The 16439-nt window shown below is 38.1% G+C and overlaps 1 protein-coding gene across 1 annotated transcript in view; it reads left to right on the top strand.

The window, feature by feature from the left end:
- Positions 1-16439, top strand: part of LOC146308729 (zinc finger SWIM domain-containing protein 6-like) — a 64033-nt gene that overhangs the window by 31618 nt on the left and 15976 nt on the right. Inside the window, exons 2-4 of the mRNA XM_084745782.1 lie at positions 11394-11750; positions 14071-14219; positions 14331-14481. Of these exons, the coding sequence (XP_084601908.1) occupies positions 11394-11750; positions 14071-14219; positions 14331-14481 (657 nt within the window). The remainder of the gene's footprint in view (positions 1-11393; positions 11751-14070; positions 14220-14330; positions 14482-16439) is intronic.

Raw genomic sequence — 16439 nt, 5'->3', positions numbered from 1 at the left:
TTGTATTTCTGCTCAGCAGGAAAAGCAGCACTAAGGCCTGATGCATCCTTTTCTCTATTTCTACAAAAGTTTCACTCTCAGATAGTGTCTCACAGTCCTGCCTCCTCTTTTGTTTTTCACTCCGCTCGCTATCGCACAGCTCCACCACATATGCACACAAACACCTACTCTGTTTACAGCCTTCTTCCACCCAGCAGGCCTGATATGTGTCAGCTATGTGGTGTGTGTCACATGCATGAGAACATTTCAGCAAAGTGGAAATCAAATCTACCAGATAATGTTCCAGCACAAATAGCGCTGTTAGTATTTTGTGCACAGAGTCATTAAAAAATACCACATCATAAGTATTTTTTTTTTACCATGCTCATGTGCAGCATTTTGTCAGCTGTTATTGCAAAATGTGATGCAGCTCTGATAACATGAGAAGCCATTTAAGAACTATAGATAGGGCTGCAAACATTGATAGCTGATGTAGCAGAAACTGTTGTCTGTGCAGCCCCGTAGCTACTTTTTAAGTCTTTTTTTCTCATAGATGAATCTCTGGTATCACAAAATCTAACTGATCACAGGTTTCAGTGCAACACTTGCAGGGTGTTACGGTGTACCAGGGTGTTTAAACATCCCGGTGGTATGATTTTCAGTTGATTGAAAACATAAAATGAAACTGATTTAGTATAATAGGGAACTTAACTAACAGATGAATTACAATGGAGGAAGAAAAGAAATAATTTGCTTGACGTTTCTGAATAAATTAGATGTAACTAGATATGGAATGATGAAAATATTGCCATATATAACTTTAGTTTGACATGACTCCTTCCAGCTATGAAGACAGTCTATTAGCCACATGATATATCTAGAAGTCGTCTCCATGCAGCCAGATGATGTGCTGGTATCCGTGGCAACGAGTGTCATCACATCTTTTAGCAATAATCTATGGAATAAGGATGCTTAGTTCCTTTGTATGCATTAATCTGTTGGTAATAAGTATTTAAATGGCTTGTCTACGACGGCTAATTACATCTTAGACACAAACATGGTGAGCTAGTCTGTCATATACGTTATAATGACTCCTGTCACCAACTTGTTTTTTCACTTAAATACCTTCTGAAACTGTTTACCCTGATGAAATGTCATGAGGGTTTGAAAGTGTGAAAAAATAGATAACGCCCAAGCCTAAAAATAACTTTGATTTAACAGGTGAAAGTGTAGATATGAGCCTTTTGACATCTAATCAAAAAGCAAACTTTTGAAATGATGCCGGAAAAAAATAAGGCGCGTTTCCCTCAACTGGTTCGGAGCAAATAAAAGAAGACGACAAACAGTGTAGATTCGTCAGAAGTTGGTAGTGTAGGCTGTGTTAATCAGGTTTGGGGAGTAACAGATTACATGTAATGAGATTATGTAATCTAGATACAAAATAGGTGACTGTATTCCTTTACAGTTACAGATAAAAAAAAAAAAAGACGTAATCAGATTACAGACATATTTAGTAAAAAAAAAAAAAAAAAAAAAGAAAGGAAAAAAAAAGTGGATTATTAGTAGGATTACAATTTGCCACTTCATCATCATGACCTCTGGTGAAAAATGCTTCACTGGGTGGAAATTTCACCGTTTTCTATCATCTTTAAATCAATTAATCAATCAGTCAATTGAGCACAAGAAAGGAAGGAACAGCCAGACAAACTAAACCTAAGAACGAACAGAAAACACTTAGAGCTGCAATGATCGACTATTAAATTGATTTGCATGATAATCGCTTAATCGTTTTGACTCATTTTTTATTTTTAAAAAAAGTGAAAATTCTCATATTTCAGCTTCTTAAATGTGAATATTTTCTGGTTTCTTTACTCCTCTCTGACAGTAAACTGAACATCTTTGGGTTGTGGGCAAAATAAGACATTTGAGGACGTCATTCTGGGCTTTTTTTTTTCCATTATTTTTTATAGACAACTAATTGATTAATTGAAGGATCACCAGATTAATCAATAATGGAAATAATCCTTAAAGGAAAGACATAAGTCTGTGTGCTCCACAACTTTTTCAAGTTTCAAGATTGTGATGAGATTAATTAATGGATTAATCATTTTGAGGTATTTTAAAAGTACTGGCAAGTAATCAAGTTACATCACTTTAATATTGTGATACCTGGATTTCTGATTAGTTAACCCTCCCAACCCTTATGTGAAGCATGGCTGTGTAATAAAGAGAGAAGAAGAACAAGAGGCTGCAAACCAGAAACAAAACCAGTTGGTGGAAGAACACATCATCGGACACAGCATTCGACAGGAAATACAGGGATGCATTAAGTTACCAGAACATTTTCAAACTCCTCCACTGGATTCACTTCTAATCCACACGGTAACACTGATAATAAACATTAAAGACTACATGACTTTTAAATAAATAAAGGACTAATTTCTTCTTCATACGGATCAAAAGTTCAACCTTTTAGCAATAAAATCCTCATTTCAGAACACTTTTTTTTTTTTTTTACTCCAAACCAGAACTTTTTTGCACTTTGGCTGCTGTTCAACAAAACTTCCAAAGGCTTTAATATGTTAACAGAACTTTTCTTTATAGTATGACAATTACATGAAACATATTTTAATGATTCTGTGCAGTGGTTTGATAAGAAGCAGAGAATCTGTTCTGGTTTCTAAGAGGACAGAATCTGAATCTGCAGGAGAGTTTTTTTTTTTTTTTTTTTTTTTCCTCCCGGTTGATATAAACCCTCCGCAGACAGGATTTGACTGATGGTTGTTTTTTTTGTTTTTTTTTGATGGAGCAGTTTCAATTTTCTTTGCTTCAAACTACCATCTAATAATGTTGTCTGTCATCTGTCACTGTCTGGCATCACGGCTTCATCGGTCTCACAGTCGGCCGCGCTGCGTGTTTCTCGGTTCTCATGAGAACATGATGCAAGAGGAGGAACATCACGCTGCGCCGGGTCTGGATCTCCACTTGTTAGACAAAAATAAATGTTGTATTTGTCAAAATACTTCTGTCAAACCTTCAGAGTTGTGTAGAACTACATTTATTCTAGTACACATTTGAGGTACTTGTACTTTACTGGAGTATTTCCATTCTATACTTCTACTCCACTACAATTCAGAGGCAAATATTGTATTTTTTACTCCACAGATATCTTTCTGGATTCCCCAGATTAATAATAATAATAAAAATAATAAATAACGTAAAGAAATAAATAATAAAAACATGCAATAAAAATATGATCAACAAATAAATGATGATATTTTTATATCGGTAGGACTTTATTGAACCTGGGGTGAGATTACAATCCAGTAATGTAATATATATTATCCTGAAATGGGCCACTCTGTATAATTTCTAATGTTGGTATGTAAAGTATATTCTGATGTTAATATTTTTGCACTTTTACTTAATTTTTTTTCTAATTAATGACTTTTGCTTTTAACTAGAGCTGGAACCATTGTTAAATTATTTGATTCATTTATTGAAAGATGATTAATTGTCGTTATTTTGATGACTGATTAATCATTTCAGAGATTTTTGTAGCTTTTTAATGTAAAGATTTGCAGCTTTTCTTCATCATTTAGACAAACAATACTGGATTTTTGTGGCCAATGCTGTTACCGATATTGAGGAGTAAAAAAAATCCAATATTGATATATCAGCCAATAAAAGTCAATGCAAAATACACAAAAATATACAAACATCGAGAATATAGAAAACATGCGCACACGTACAGATGTTAAAGACATTCACATGCAAATGTAAGATCATACCTCAGAACATGCTACATGCTAGCCATAAAGCTAACAAATAAAACGTGCATTATTTTCTGTTTTATAAAAAAGGTGAATCTATGGGTGCATATTGGACAAAATACACGCAAATACCAACTTGGGAAACTGTGATGATTATATTTCACAAGTTTTTGACATCTTATAGACTAAAGAACTAATGGATTTTTTGTGGAAATAATTGGCAGATTTATCAATCATGAAAATCGTTAGCTGCTGTGGTTTTGCTGCTTTTACCGAAGTAAAAGTTCAGAGTACGTCTACAACCACTGGATGTTATTATATATAAACAACTAGTGAAACTGAAACCGAACATTCAGCAGAGAGAATGTTTGTTCTAACACACATGATAAACTCCTGCTGTTTGCATCTGACACCATCTGTTATCAGCGCGAACACGCCGCGTCAGATAGTCAGTCAACTTCTCGTCATCACAGTCATAAAGTATTTTCTGCAGCGTCATCTTTAGCCAAAACGTGTCCATCCGCTCTGTCTCATCTGTTCTCACACAACATTCAAACTCTCTGTAGTTCCCACATGCTGCAGCTGCTGTGTTTTCACATCTGTATTAGTCATGATGGGTTTTTGTTCGAACGGAAAGTGACACCCTGGTCAAGTAAGTGTGGTTAAAAAAAAAGAAAAGGAAAAAAATCCTCCTCTTCTAATCAGAAACCATTTGCATCAGCGTTTATTTTCCTGTCAGAGGCTCTGACACCTAAACCTTTGAGAAATATCAGTTCAAGAAACAACTCCAAGGTCACGTCCACGATGAAATCTACGCCTCCGTCTGCGTTTATCCTCCTGAAACACACGCAGAGACCTATAGGGTTTAGGTTTAGAGAGGGCCATAGGTTCACTGTACAATAGTGGGTCTCTGCCAGTGGTGAAATGATCCCGTCAGTCTGTCAGAGGGTGGAGGTGTTCAGGGGGAAGGTAAGCACCGGAGCTGTTGTGGAAGGGAAATGAAAAGGAAATGAGAATATTTGGGTCTTTGCGCTCGCCTCCCCGTCCCTTCATTCATCCGTCTTTCTCTCCTCTCATGTTCTTTGTGTCTTTTTTTTTTTATTTCTTCACCCTGCCAACACTTTCCTGACCGGATCAAACGTAGATTGAACCATAGTGGCAGGAAGTATCTGGTTTAATGTTGCGTTAAGATGGGAAAATTGTGGGAGACACAAGGGGGCGTCGACAGGTATGGACGCGCATTCGTGAGCTCCCAAAGTTGAACTCTTACAACTGCTTTTATCCTGACCATTTATTGTCTATCAACGTTACTATAGTATCCGGCTACTCTACCCAGCAGTGCATGGCAAACCTCAGGAGTAAAAAATATCGCAAACAAGCCAGTTACAGTGATACAAGCCCCGACGACCGCCAAGCTAACAGCGCTAGCATGGCGGACGGACAAGAAGCACATGACAGTTTACTGAAAGCTATTCATGATAGCAAAGAAGACCTGCTTAAACACATCGACAAAAAGACGACGGACATACAAACATCATTAACCAAAATTGAAAACTCCCTCTCTACATTATCTGAACAAGTCCAAGAGCTGGAGACACGAGTTGGCGCTAACGAAGACAATATTAATGAATATTGCAGCCGCATGGAGAAAATGGAAAAACAACTGGCTGTCCTGAAAGAAAAAGCCGATGACCTCGAAAACCGTAGCAGAAGGTCCAACGTGAGGATTATCAACATACCGGAGAAGACGGAAGGACGGGACGCAGCGGGGTTCCTGGAGCAGCTCATACCGAAACTCCTTGGCGGAGACAACTTTGCATCCCCCGTTGTGGTCGAAAGAGCTCACCGCGTTGGGAAAGTTTCAGACAGGCCACGACCCATCATTGCAAAGTTCCTTAACTTCAGCCATAAGGAAAAGGTCCTCCGTCTTGCACGGGAAAAGGGTGATATTCTTCTGGACAACAAGAAGATATCCTTTTACCCGGATTACAGCGCCGAGTTGCAGCGCAAAAGAGAAGAATTCAGCACAGTGAAAAAGAAACTCCGGGAGAAAAACATTGACTATGCCCTGTTTTACCCGGCTAAACTAAGGATCCGGCACCAAGGATCTGTTAGATTTTTCTCTTCGCCAGCCGACGTCCAAAGTTTTCTCACGGAATTAGAGAAGTGAGTAATGACATTTGAAGTGTCAGAAAGTACTAACAGTGACACTGCACCCACCGAATGCTTTCTCTTTACTCTACACCAAGCTAAAAATGAATAATTAACGGTGCCTAAATGCTCTAGATAGCATTCTCTTTAAGTTTTCTTCTCTTTTATTTATTTGGGACTTTACAAATCTACTTAATATTCTTTATCAGTTCTTCTAGTTTGTGAATGTTATACTGTCACGGACACCAGTATTCATACCACGCCATACTTTAGTAAGGGCTGTCAATCTATTTACTTTTCTCATTGTTTTATCAAGCTAGTCACAACACAGACTTTGCATCACGCAAAGCGGTAGATTTGTATGTATATATCCATTACTCTGCTTTATTTATTTATTCATTTATTTATTTATTTTTTATAATTTTTCAGTTATATTCCTGTTCAACACGGATCTGTAGTAATTTGTTTACAACAGCTGAAAGCAGCTGTGGAGTTCATTAGAGTAGGTAGATGATAACATACTCAGTGTTTTTGTTACAGTATGTTAAAAGAGGGGTTAATGTTCAGGGTTTTTTAGGGTTCTGTTTTTTTGCCTATGATTCTTTCTCTCTTTGCACTTATGATAAGAAGTCCAGAAACAGCAAAATATCTCATTTCTTTGGTCAAATTTCTTAAATATCTCTTAACCGATGTATCAGTTAAAATGTATTTCATGGAATGTTAAAGGCATAAACTCCCCAATCAAGAGAAAGAAAATACTATCCTACCTTAGGAGGCAAAATGTGGACATTGCTTTTATTCAAGAAACACATCTATCTGATATAGAACATCTAAAACTGCGCACAGGCTGGGTTGGCAATATATTATACTCGTCTTTCACCTCCAAAGCAAGAGGAGTAGCCCTATTGATAAATAAAAATTTGAATTTTCAATTGAATGACATAGATAAAGATAAAAATGGCAGGCTTTTAATAGTAAATGGCACACTGAATAACAATAAAATAACTCTCATTAATGTGTATGGACCAAACTATGATGATCCAACTTTTTTCAATAATCTAGTGATGAAATTAGGCGTTATTGAGGGTCTGTGTATCATTGGTGGTGACTTTAACTTGGTTCTGGACCCCTCTATGGACCGTACGTCATCCAAGCCATTGTCATTAACTAAATCAGCTACAATCATTATTCAAGCACTAAAAGATTTGGGATTATGTGAGATATGGCGTAAACTTCATCCTAATCACAGGGACTTCTCTTTTTACTCTAGTGTACATAATTCATATTCTAGAATAGACATGTTCTTAGTCTCCAAGAATATGCTAACAATGGTTAAAAATTGCTCTTACCTTGCAGCTACATTGTCAGACCATAACCCCATTATGTTGTCTTTGGAGACTGACACCATACAAAATCCCCAACGCATGTGGAGATTTCAGCCCTATTTATTGAAAGACCCAGAATTCGTTAGCTTCATGAATAGCCACATTGATATTTTTTTAGAGACTAACTTGAATTCTGCATCACACTCAGTTATCTGGGAATCTCTCAAAGCATATATGAGAGGTCATATTTTGTCTTACTGTTCACATAAAGTTAAAGAAAAAAAGAAAATGTTGATTAAACTCGAGAAAGAAATTCGAGAGAGTGAACAATTACATTGCAGAACTAAAAATCAAGAAACCCTCAATACACTAACCCAGAAACGTCTTGTATACAACAATCTTTGCTCTAACAAAGCCGAAGCAGCAATGGCAAGGACAAGGTACCATTACTACGAATTTGGAGAGAAGACGAGTAAATTACTTGCATGGCAAATCAAGAAACAAGAAACTGATAAATTCATCCAGGAAATTCAATCAGAGGAGGGGGAACTTATCAACAACCCCACAGATATTAACAGGAGATTTAAAATATTCTATGAAACTCTGTATCAATCTGATATTAATTCTGACAGTACGGAAGCAAAGAAATTTTTACACAAACTAAAAATGCCCAAATTAAATGCTGAGAACCAAAAATTACTAGATGCTGATATAACTGTTGCTGAGGTTTGTGAAGCAGTAAACTTGTTACAAAATAATAAATCACCTGGCCCCGATGGTTTTCCTGTAGAATACTACAAAGTATTCCTCAATAAATTGGCTTCCCCGCTTACAAACATGATCATAGAATCACTAACTAATCAACAGCTGCCAAGTTCGCTTGAAATGGCAACTATAATATTGCTCCCTAAACCAGGTAAAGATAAACAAAAATGTGACTCTTACAGGCCATTAAGCTTATTGAATGCAGACTATAAAATCTTAGCCAAACTGATAGCGACCAGACTTGAGAAAGTTATCCCAAAACTTATCCATGCAGACCAAACAGGATTTGTCAGGGGCAGACAAGGCTCTGATAACGTGCGCCGATTATTTCATATTATTGACGCAGCTCAGAAACAAGATAATCCTATGTTAATAATTTCAATGGATGCATTTAAAGCATTTGACAGAATTGAACCTACCTTCTTACTTGAGACTCTTGAAGCAATGAACTTTGGAAATACCTTTATCAAATACATTAAAACAATCTTCAATGCTCCGAAAGCCAGGATTCTAACTAATGGTGTTTTGTCTGATTGCATCTCTCTTTCAAGAGGCTGTAGGCAAGGATGTCCAGCTTCACCCTTGCTTTTCAATTTGGCCATTGAACCCCTGGCCTGCGCAATTAGATCTAATCCTAAAATTGCAGGAATTAAACTTGGTGATGCCGAACACAAGATATCATTATACGCGGATGACCTTCTGATGTATATTATGGACCCATTAACCTCATTTCCATTAGTTCTAGAATGTTTGAAAGAATACAGTACATCATCAGGCTATAAGCTTAACTTTACTAAAAGTGAAATATTGCCATTTAATGTGCATGATACCCAAATTAAGCAAATCACATCACCTCTGAAATGGTCTCTTAATGGAATTAAGTATTTGGGAATCTGGGTTGGAAAATCATTTGATAAAACATACACAGAAAACTACATTAAATTAATGGAACAAACCAAACTTGACCTTAAAAGGTGGATGGACTTACCCTTGTCTTTAATTGGAAGAATAAACACAATAAAAATGAATATTGTGCCTAAATATATATACTTTTTTCACTGCATCCCCTTTAAGGTCCCTGTAAAATTTTTTAAAGATCTAAACAAGGTTCTGTCATCATTTGTGTGGCACAAGAAACCACCGAGGGTGAAAATTACTACTCTACAGCGGCCATTTTCAAAGGGTGGATTAAATCTTCCTAATTTCCGAAAATATTACCTTGCAGCACAATTTAGAAGCATATGGACCTGGCTACATTCAGAAGACGATGAAAGCAGATGGATATCAATAGAAAAACAAGAACTACTAACAACCCCATTGAAAGTAGTTCCCTTCATAGGCAATAAAAGTAACCTGAGTATAATCACCAAAAACAAAATCATACAAAACACGTTTGCTGCATGGCAGGAGGCCCATCTTAGTCTTGGTTTGAAAGGGTCACTATTGAAGAACACTCCGCTATGGAACAATCCATATATTCCAAAGCCCATAGCAGATAGCACACTCAAAAGCTGGGTGGATAGAGGCATCAAAATAGTCGGGGACTTGTACACAGAAGGTATATTCTCGAGTTTTCAGCAACTGTCCCAAAAATTTAACTTGCCTCAACACAATTTGTTTAAATACTTGCAAATTAGACACTGGGTCAAAGCAAATTCACCTGATAGATTCCCTGACATTCTGGAGGAGACTCCATTGGAGAAACAGTTATTTAACACCTTACGTACATCAACCAGAGGTCTAACGTCAGTTATTTATAATATCCTCAATAATAATTGTCCTGAAAATGGAAAATCTCTCACGAAACACAAATGGGAAATGGACCTAAATTGTTCATATGATGATGCTGATTGGAATAAGCTTTTAGAACAAGCTCAAACATTATTAACTTCAACCAAGCACAGATTAATTCAATTCAACATCTTGCACAGAACATACTATACACCTGTTAAGCTGCACACATTTAATAATACCATATCACCTGTGTGTCAGAAATGCAAGTTTACAAATGCAGATCTTTTACATATGATCTGGCACTGCCCAGTGATTGCAGAGTTTTGGAAATATATTATTAAAACTACCTCAGATATTATACAAAATACTATTCCACTAGATCCACAAATTTGGATCCTTGGAGATTTGAATCAAATGAAACTATACAACTCTGTCAAGCACTTCATTTTATTCGCTAGTACTGCTGGGAAAAAATGTATTTTAGTAAACTGGAAATCTGACTTCCCTCCCTCACAAAGACACTGGATCAATGAATTAACATCATACTGTACTCCGGAGAAGATTCTCTATAATGTCAGAAAAAGGCCCACAACGTTTAGAAAGATATGGGGAGCCTTCATAGATGCTTTACCTCACCTTAAATGTGATGATTGAACTGTAGTTTTACTTGCAACTGGACTTTCTTCTCTTTATATATGTATGTTTGAATGTGTGTGTGTATATATGTATGTGTATACACAAATACAGTTTTCATATTTGTATTATTAATATGGCAGTGTTTATAGGTTAACACTACTCTGAGTGTAAAGAATCATTAAATACAGTTTTTTTTTGTTTTTTTTTTGGGGGGGGGGTGGGGGGTTGTTTTGTTCATTATTGTTTTGTTTTTTTTTCATGTTGTTATTGTAAGGGAAGACAAAGTGTACGGTACACTTCTTTTCTTGTAGAGCCTTGTTTTTTCCCCTTTGTCTTCTCTTTATTGTTGTTTGTTTTGTTTTTTCTTTATTTTTTCTTCTATTTGTATTGTTGAAAAATGTTAAATTGCAGTTGTATGCTACTTGAAGCCTCAACTTTACTAATAAATAAACCATTAAAAAAAAAAAAAAAAAGATGGGAAAATTGTGTGCAGAATTGGTCAGAAAAAGATGCAAAAGTGGAAAAAGTGTGCAACAACTACAGGTCACTCGTACAGAGAATCACCACCCAACTCTGCAGTTTCTTTCAGCTCTATTGAGCATTTTAGCATTTTTTACTTTTAACTCATTGTTTGAGTTTTGGTTCATTCTAAATGCTTTCGTAGGACTGTTTTCAGATGCAGCATGCAGCTGTTTTTACTGAAAAAAGCTCTTTTAAACGGCTGTACACCACCTGCTCAGCAGCAAACAACAGCCGGACACAGTTAGAAACTAGCTGGTGAACATAGCGGAGCATTCTGCAGCTACAGAGCCAGATATGTCCCTCAGGATTTGGTGGTGGAGACCAAAAACTGAGCCAAAACATGACTCCAAATTGGTGCTGAAATTGCTTTCTATCCACCGGACAACGTTTGCCATATCAACTCAAAAAGTGATCATGTGTCAGGCTTTTAAATCAAGCATTTTTTACATGGCTATGCAGTGATCTACTCAGACAGTTAACAGTAAATATTTCCTCTGTTTCTCTGCAGGGTTTCACCTCAGCGGCACAGTTCGGGAACCTGCCACATCCTCAGAGCCCGAGCTGGTCTGCAACGTGAGCGTCAGCTTCGACCGCTGCAAGATCACGGCGGTAACATGCAGCTGCGGCAACAAGGACATCTTCTACTGTGCCCACGTCGTGGCGCTCTCGCTGTACAGAGTGCGGAAGCCTGAGCAGGTCAAACTGCGCCTGCCCATCTCAGAGACTCTATTCCAGATGAACAGAGATCAGCTGCAGAAGTTCGTCCAGTACCTGATCACCGTGCATCACACCGAGGTGCTGCCGACCGCTCAGAAACTGGCCGATGAAATCCTGTCGCAGAACTCCGAGATCAACCAGGTCCACGGTGAGTTCAGGGGCTCTGATGAAGCCGGTTATTTGTGGTTTCAGTGGAGGAACAGGCTGAGCTCCTCACTTTAATATGCATTTAGCACAGGCGCCAACAAACACACAACACACAAATGCAGGTAGCTGTGTTGGGTTTCCTCCATCTCGCAGCAGTGCAGGCCCAGCTGGAGGCTGTCGTCCTGGGAGACGAGTCAGGAAAAACAAGGTGTTGAGGGAGAACATGAGGAAACACACACACACACACACATTTATATCAAGCCAAGTTTGACTTGAATGCATTACAGGAATGCATGAAGTAGGAAGAATTTGTGAGGGATCTTGTTGTGTTTTGTGTCGCTGGTTTGGGAATCGCAGAAATATTAAACACCACAATGTACATAATATCAATCCTTATTTAAATATACACTCAGTGGTCACTTTATTAGGTACACCTGTACAATGAAATGCAAACAACACAACTGTTCTGCCATAAAGTCGGCTTTTATGACGTCTGTAATGTTCAGTTTACATGTTTTAGCGCTGAGGTTGGTGGTAGTTGGTGATGAGGTTGTGTATTAAATTTTCAGAGGTGTTCCTAATATTCTGACCATCTGATGTGTGTGACTACAGGCCTAAAAATACTCTGTTGACTACTAAATATGACAAGGAAAAATAATAAATAAAGTCCTTAGATTTGCTTTGATTCTTTGACTAATTATTTCTCTATCTTTGTGGTAGTTTGGGTGATTCATTGTCTACAAAACTTTATTTACAGTTTGTGGTATTTTGGATACTTTGTCTTTTGTTGTGCTGCATTTTTATGTGCTGTGGCATAATTTGTAGTATTTTATGACAGTCTGAGTTATTTTTTTGATACTTTATGATTGAATATGTGGTACATGGTGCTATTTTGGGATGTGCCTTACTGCAGAATATTTGCTTCTGCTCCTTTTTGTGGTAATCTGGAGCACTTTGTGTTACAATACATGCAATATCCAGTTAATCCAGTTTGTGTACATGTGCACAGTTTTCTTGCAAATACATACAAGATTCAGCAACTTAAATCTAATTGTGCAGAGTAGCTGGATGACTGTATAAATGTGAAAATTATGTCTGTTGGAGGGATATTTGCTTTGCAGGTACTTTTGCAGGTATTGGATTGTAATTTGGCTCTTTTTCTCGTCAGTGTTTTTATGTACACTGGTGGAAAATAGAAGAATTATTTTGCCAGAGTCTGATTGATTTAATCGTCCCCTGTGACACGTGAGAAGTGTTTAAAATCTGTGATGTTTTCTTTACTCATGTTGGCTGATAATTGTTGCAGACTTTGCAGAGTTTATGGTATTGATCAGAGTTTAAGCTTAACCAGCACTGCAGTAATGCTTTAATGCAAAATGTGACTGATATGCTGATGCGGCAAAATCACGTCTGCTCCTCCCCGAAAAGTATTCTCATTTTCTGCTACTTTATTCTTCTACTTCACAACCTTTCAGAGGGACTTCAACAAATAAAGGTTAAGATAAAATCAAGTTTATTGATTCACAAGTGACTCAGCACTATATAAAGTTAAAAATTAGCCCCTTTTTCACTGGGTGCAACACTAAAGTCATGTAGACATTAAAGGGATAGTTCAGACTTTTTGAAGTGTGGTTGTATGAGGTACTTATTAGCTACAGTAGATGTCTGTCGGCACATCCCCAGTTTGGAGAAGCAACAGGAGTTCACAGGGTCAGTCGTTACAAAATCTATATCAGTTTAAGTGTATGCCATATTTAGAATGTTTTCTTTGCTTTTACCTTGCCATCAGACGGCCTTTTCTGATAGGAAACTGTTGTTATGTTAGACAAATATTGCTCTCTCTGATCCAACCAAACCACTAATTTTACCTTGCAGAATGTAGGAGTTGCTGGTCTACCACAGTCTTGTTTCATGAGTTTTGTTTATGTTATTGTGAGACTTTGGTAAATCTGAACCAACTCTTTACAACACAGAAGTTACACAATAACACAAATTAACTAACAGATCAAGGCAGCGGTAGACCTGCAGCTCTGATTTGCTGCAAAGGAAAATCACTGATTTTGCACATGGAGTCTGGTGGATTTGGAGAGAGCAATATCTGACTTGTATAACAGCGTTATGTCATCAGAAAAGGCTGTCTGACAATGAGGTGCAGGACAGAGTTTTCCTACACTGTGGTATTGCTACTTTTGCATAAGTAAAGGATCCAAGTTCCTCCTCCTCCACTAAATGTAGTGATCTAATAACTGATAATCAGCATCAGTTTAGTCTAATGAAGCTCTGTTAATGAGTTGCTGACTGGTTTCCTTTGTTTGGTGCAGGAGCTCCAGATCCGACGGCGGGCGCCAGCGTGGACGATGAGAACTGCTGGCATCTGGACGAGGAGCAGGTTCAGGAACAGGTCAAGCTCTTTCTCTCCCAGGGCGGGTACCATGGCTCGGGAAAGCAGCTCAACTTACTGTTCAGCAAGGTAACGCAGTCGTGTCATCACCGACGACTGACACCAATCATGTCGCGCCGCAGAGACCTTTCCCCTTTTTTTTTCTTTTTAACACCCACAATGCACCTCCGGTCTCTGCAGGTGAGAGAGATGCTGAAGATGAGGGACTCCAACGGAGCGCGCATGTTAACACTGATCACAGAGCAGTTCATGGGCGACCCCAGACTGGCGCTGTGGAGGCAGCAAGGAACCACCATGACTGACAAGTACAGGCAGCTGTGGGACGAGCTAGGTACACACACACACACACACACACACACTCTACATTTGTGGCTGCATACAGTTCTTACAAGAGTGTGTTACAACAGTATATGTTCACTTTAATACCTTATTTGTAAGTAAAAGTGACAATTACCAACAATTATCAGGTGCAGTTTAGGTCAAAAACAGCTTTCAGAAACATTCATGCACTTTGCAAAAGGCCCCTTAAGGGAAACATGCAGCAACGTAATTTTTTTTATTGTGCATGTGACAAAGAAGATGATAATACATCTATTAAATTCAGTAATTATTTCATTAATCTGTCTTCCCTCGTGTCAGGGTTGAAATACAGGATTAATCCACAGTTTGATGTTTTCCCTCCTCAGAAAAAAAACCCTCCCCCATCCACTGATAATTATCTAATAATTATTATTTAGCTTGTAGCTTTAATTAAGATCTTTTTGCTTGACTTTGTTTTCATAATACTGAGCTTCATATTTAAAGCACTTTTACCCACACTAGTGTTGTGGCTTTCAGGATGGCAGTGGACTGAAATATTTCAAATTTCAATTTCAAATTTCAAATATTTCAGCTTCGATAAGCCGAAATGCAGTAATGCTGAACAATTAATCTAAATAATATGGCATGCAATTTTCAATCAGCAGGAGTCCCAATATTTGTTAAAAGCTAAACGTGTGTCAAAACGACATTTTAAATTAAATATTTACACACATACATATTCTGCAGACTTATGAAAACATCTCTGTTTGGTACGCTCCCCGCAAAATCACACCATAATCGTTTTAATGCGCTGTTCAATAAAAATGGGAATAATGATGTAAAAAAATGATCCCCTACAATATTGCAAATCATATTCCAATTGCAGTAATTCCAATTAGATGTTTTTTCAGAATGATTCAGCCCTAAAACGCACCACCTCCACTCAAACAAACGAGAGGACTGGTGTTTCCGCTGCAGCGGCTGATTTGATGTGAATACAGTCTAAAGATGGCGTTTCTGTTTGAATTGAAATATTTAAAAAATATATTGAATCTGTGCACCAGATTTCAAGCCAATCCATCCATGTTGGTCAGGATGAATTCTAAAGGTGCTCTGAGACGTCGAGGGGTTTCAACCGCCGCCTCCTCAAGAAAATAATTGGCAAATTAATTGATAATGAAAATTAAACGATGACACGTAATGTGGCTGCCCTTTTCAGGGAACAGAACTCAGAGATCTTTGTGGTATAAATGCCAATAAACTCTCTAAAAGGAGCAGCAGAGCAGAATGAATATATATTTAGAAATGCACCTGTTCTGTTAACTGGTGTTTCACAGATTCGATGGTGGCTGCAGAAGCACCTTTGCTCTCTAGCAGATTAAAGTCTGCAGCTGAAGAAACAACTTAAACTCATTTTCCTGTGATGAAAACCGAAAATAATCTCTTTAAAATAAACTGAGTTTCACTTCAAACCAAACCGTGATGCAACATGTAAATAACAACAGCCTGTAGGTTACGTTTCTCTTCATCTCTTCCCACCTTCTTCTCGTCTGTTTTTGTTTTTCTTAACCCACTAACCCCCCCACCATCCACCCCACCCTACACTCCGACCCCCCGCTGTGGCAGATTCTTGCTCTGCATTTCGTCACTCACAGTCTGACATCACTCTGCCCGGCGCTCTGTTTTCCCTCCTCGTTGTTGTCCTTGAAGCAGCCCTAACAAAGAGACGGAGGATAAAGCCTCTCTCCTCCTCTCCTGTCCCCTCCCCCCATCCTCAGCCTCCCTCCCCCACTTCCCCCCCTTCCCTTCACCTCTCCTCCCTGTGGCTGTCCTCCCTTTTTTTCCTCCTCACTTCACTTCCTTTCTTTTCCTCTTCTGTTTCATTTTGTCATCTGTCATCGTTATTTATCCCTCAACATGTTCATTGTTCCTTCCTTCGTTCTCTTTATCTGTTTTCCTTTTTCAATCTGCGTCCACGGTCTTCATGTT

Source organism: Lutjanus erythropterus, chromosome 20 (assembly GCF_056507025.1).
Source record: "Lutjanus erythropterus isolate fLutEry1 chromosome 20, fLutEry1.hap2, whole genome shotgun sequence".
Taxonomy (NCBI): domain Eukaryota; kingdom Metazoa; phylum Chordata; class Actinopteri; order Lutjaniformes; family Lutjanidae; genus Lutjanus; species Lutjanus erythropterus.
This window is presented reverse-complemented; position numbering and strand designations above follow the sequence as displayed.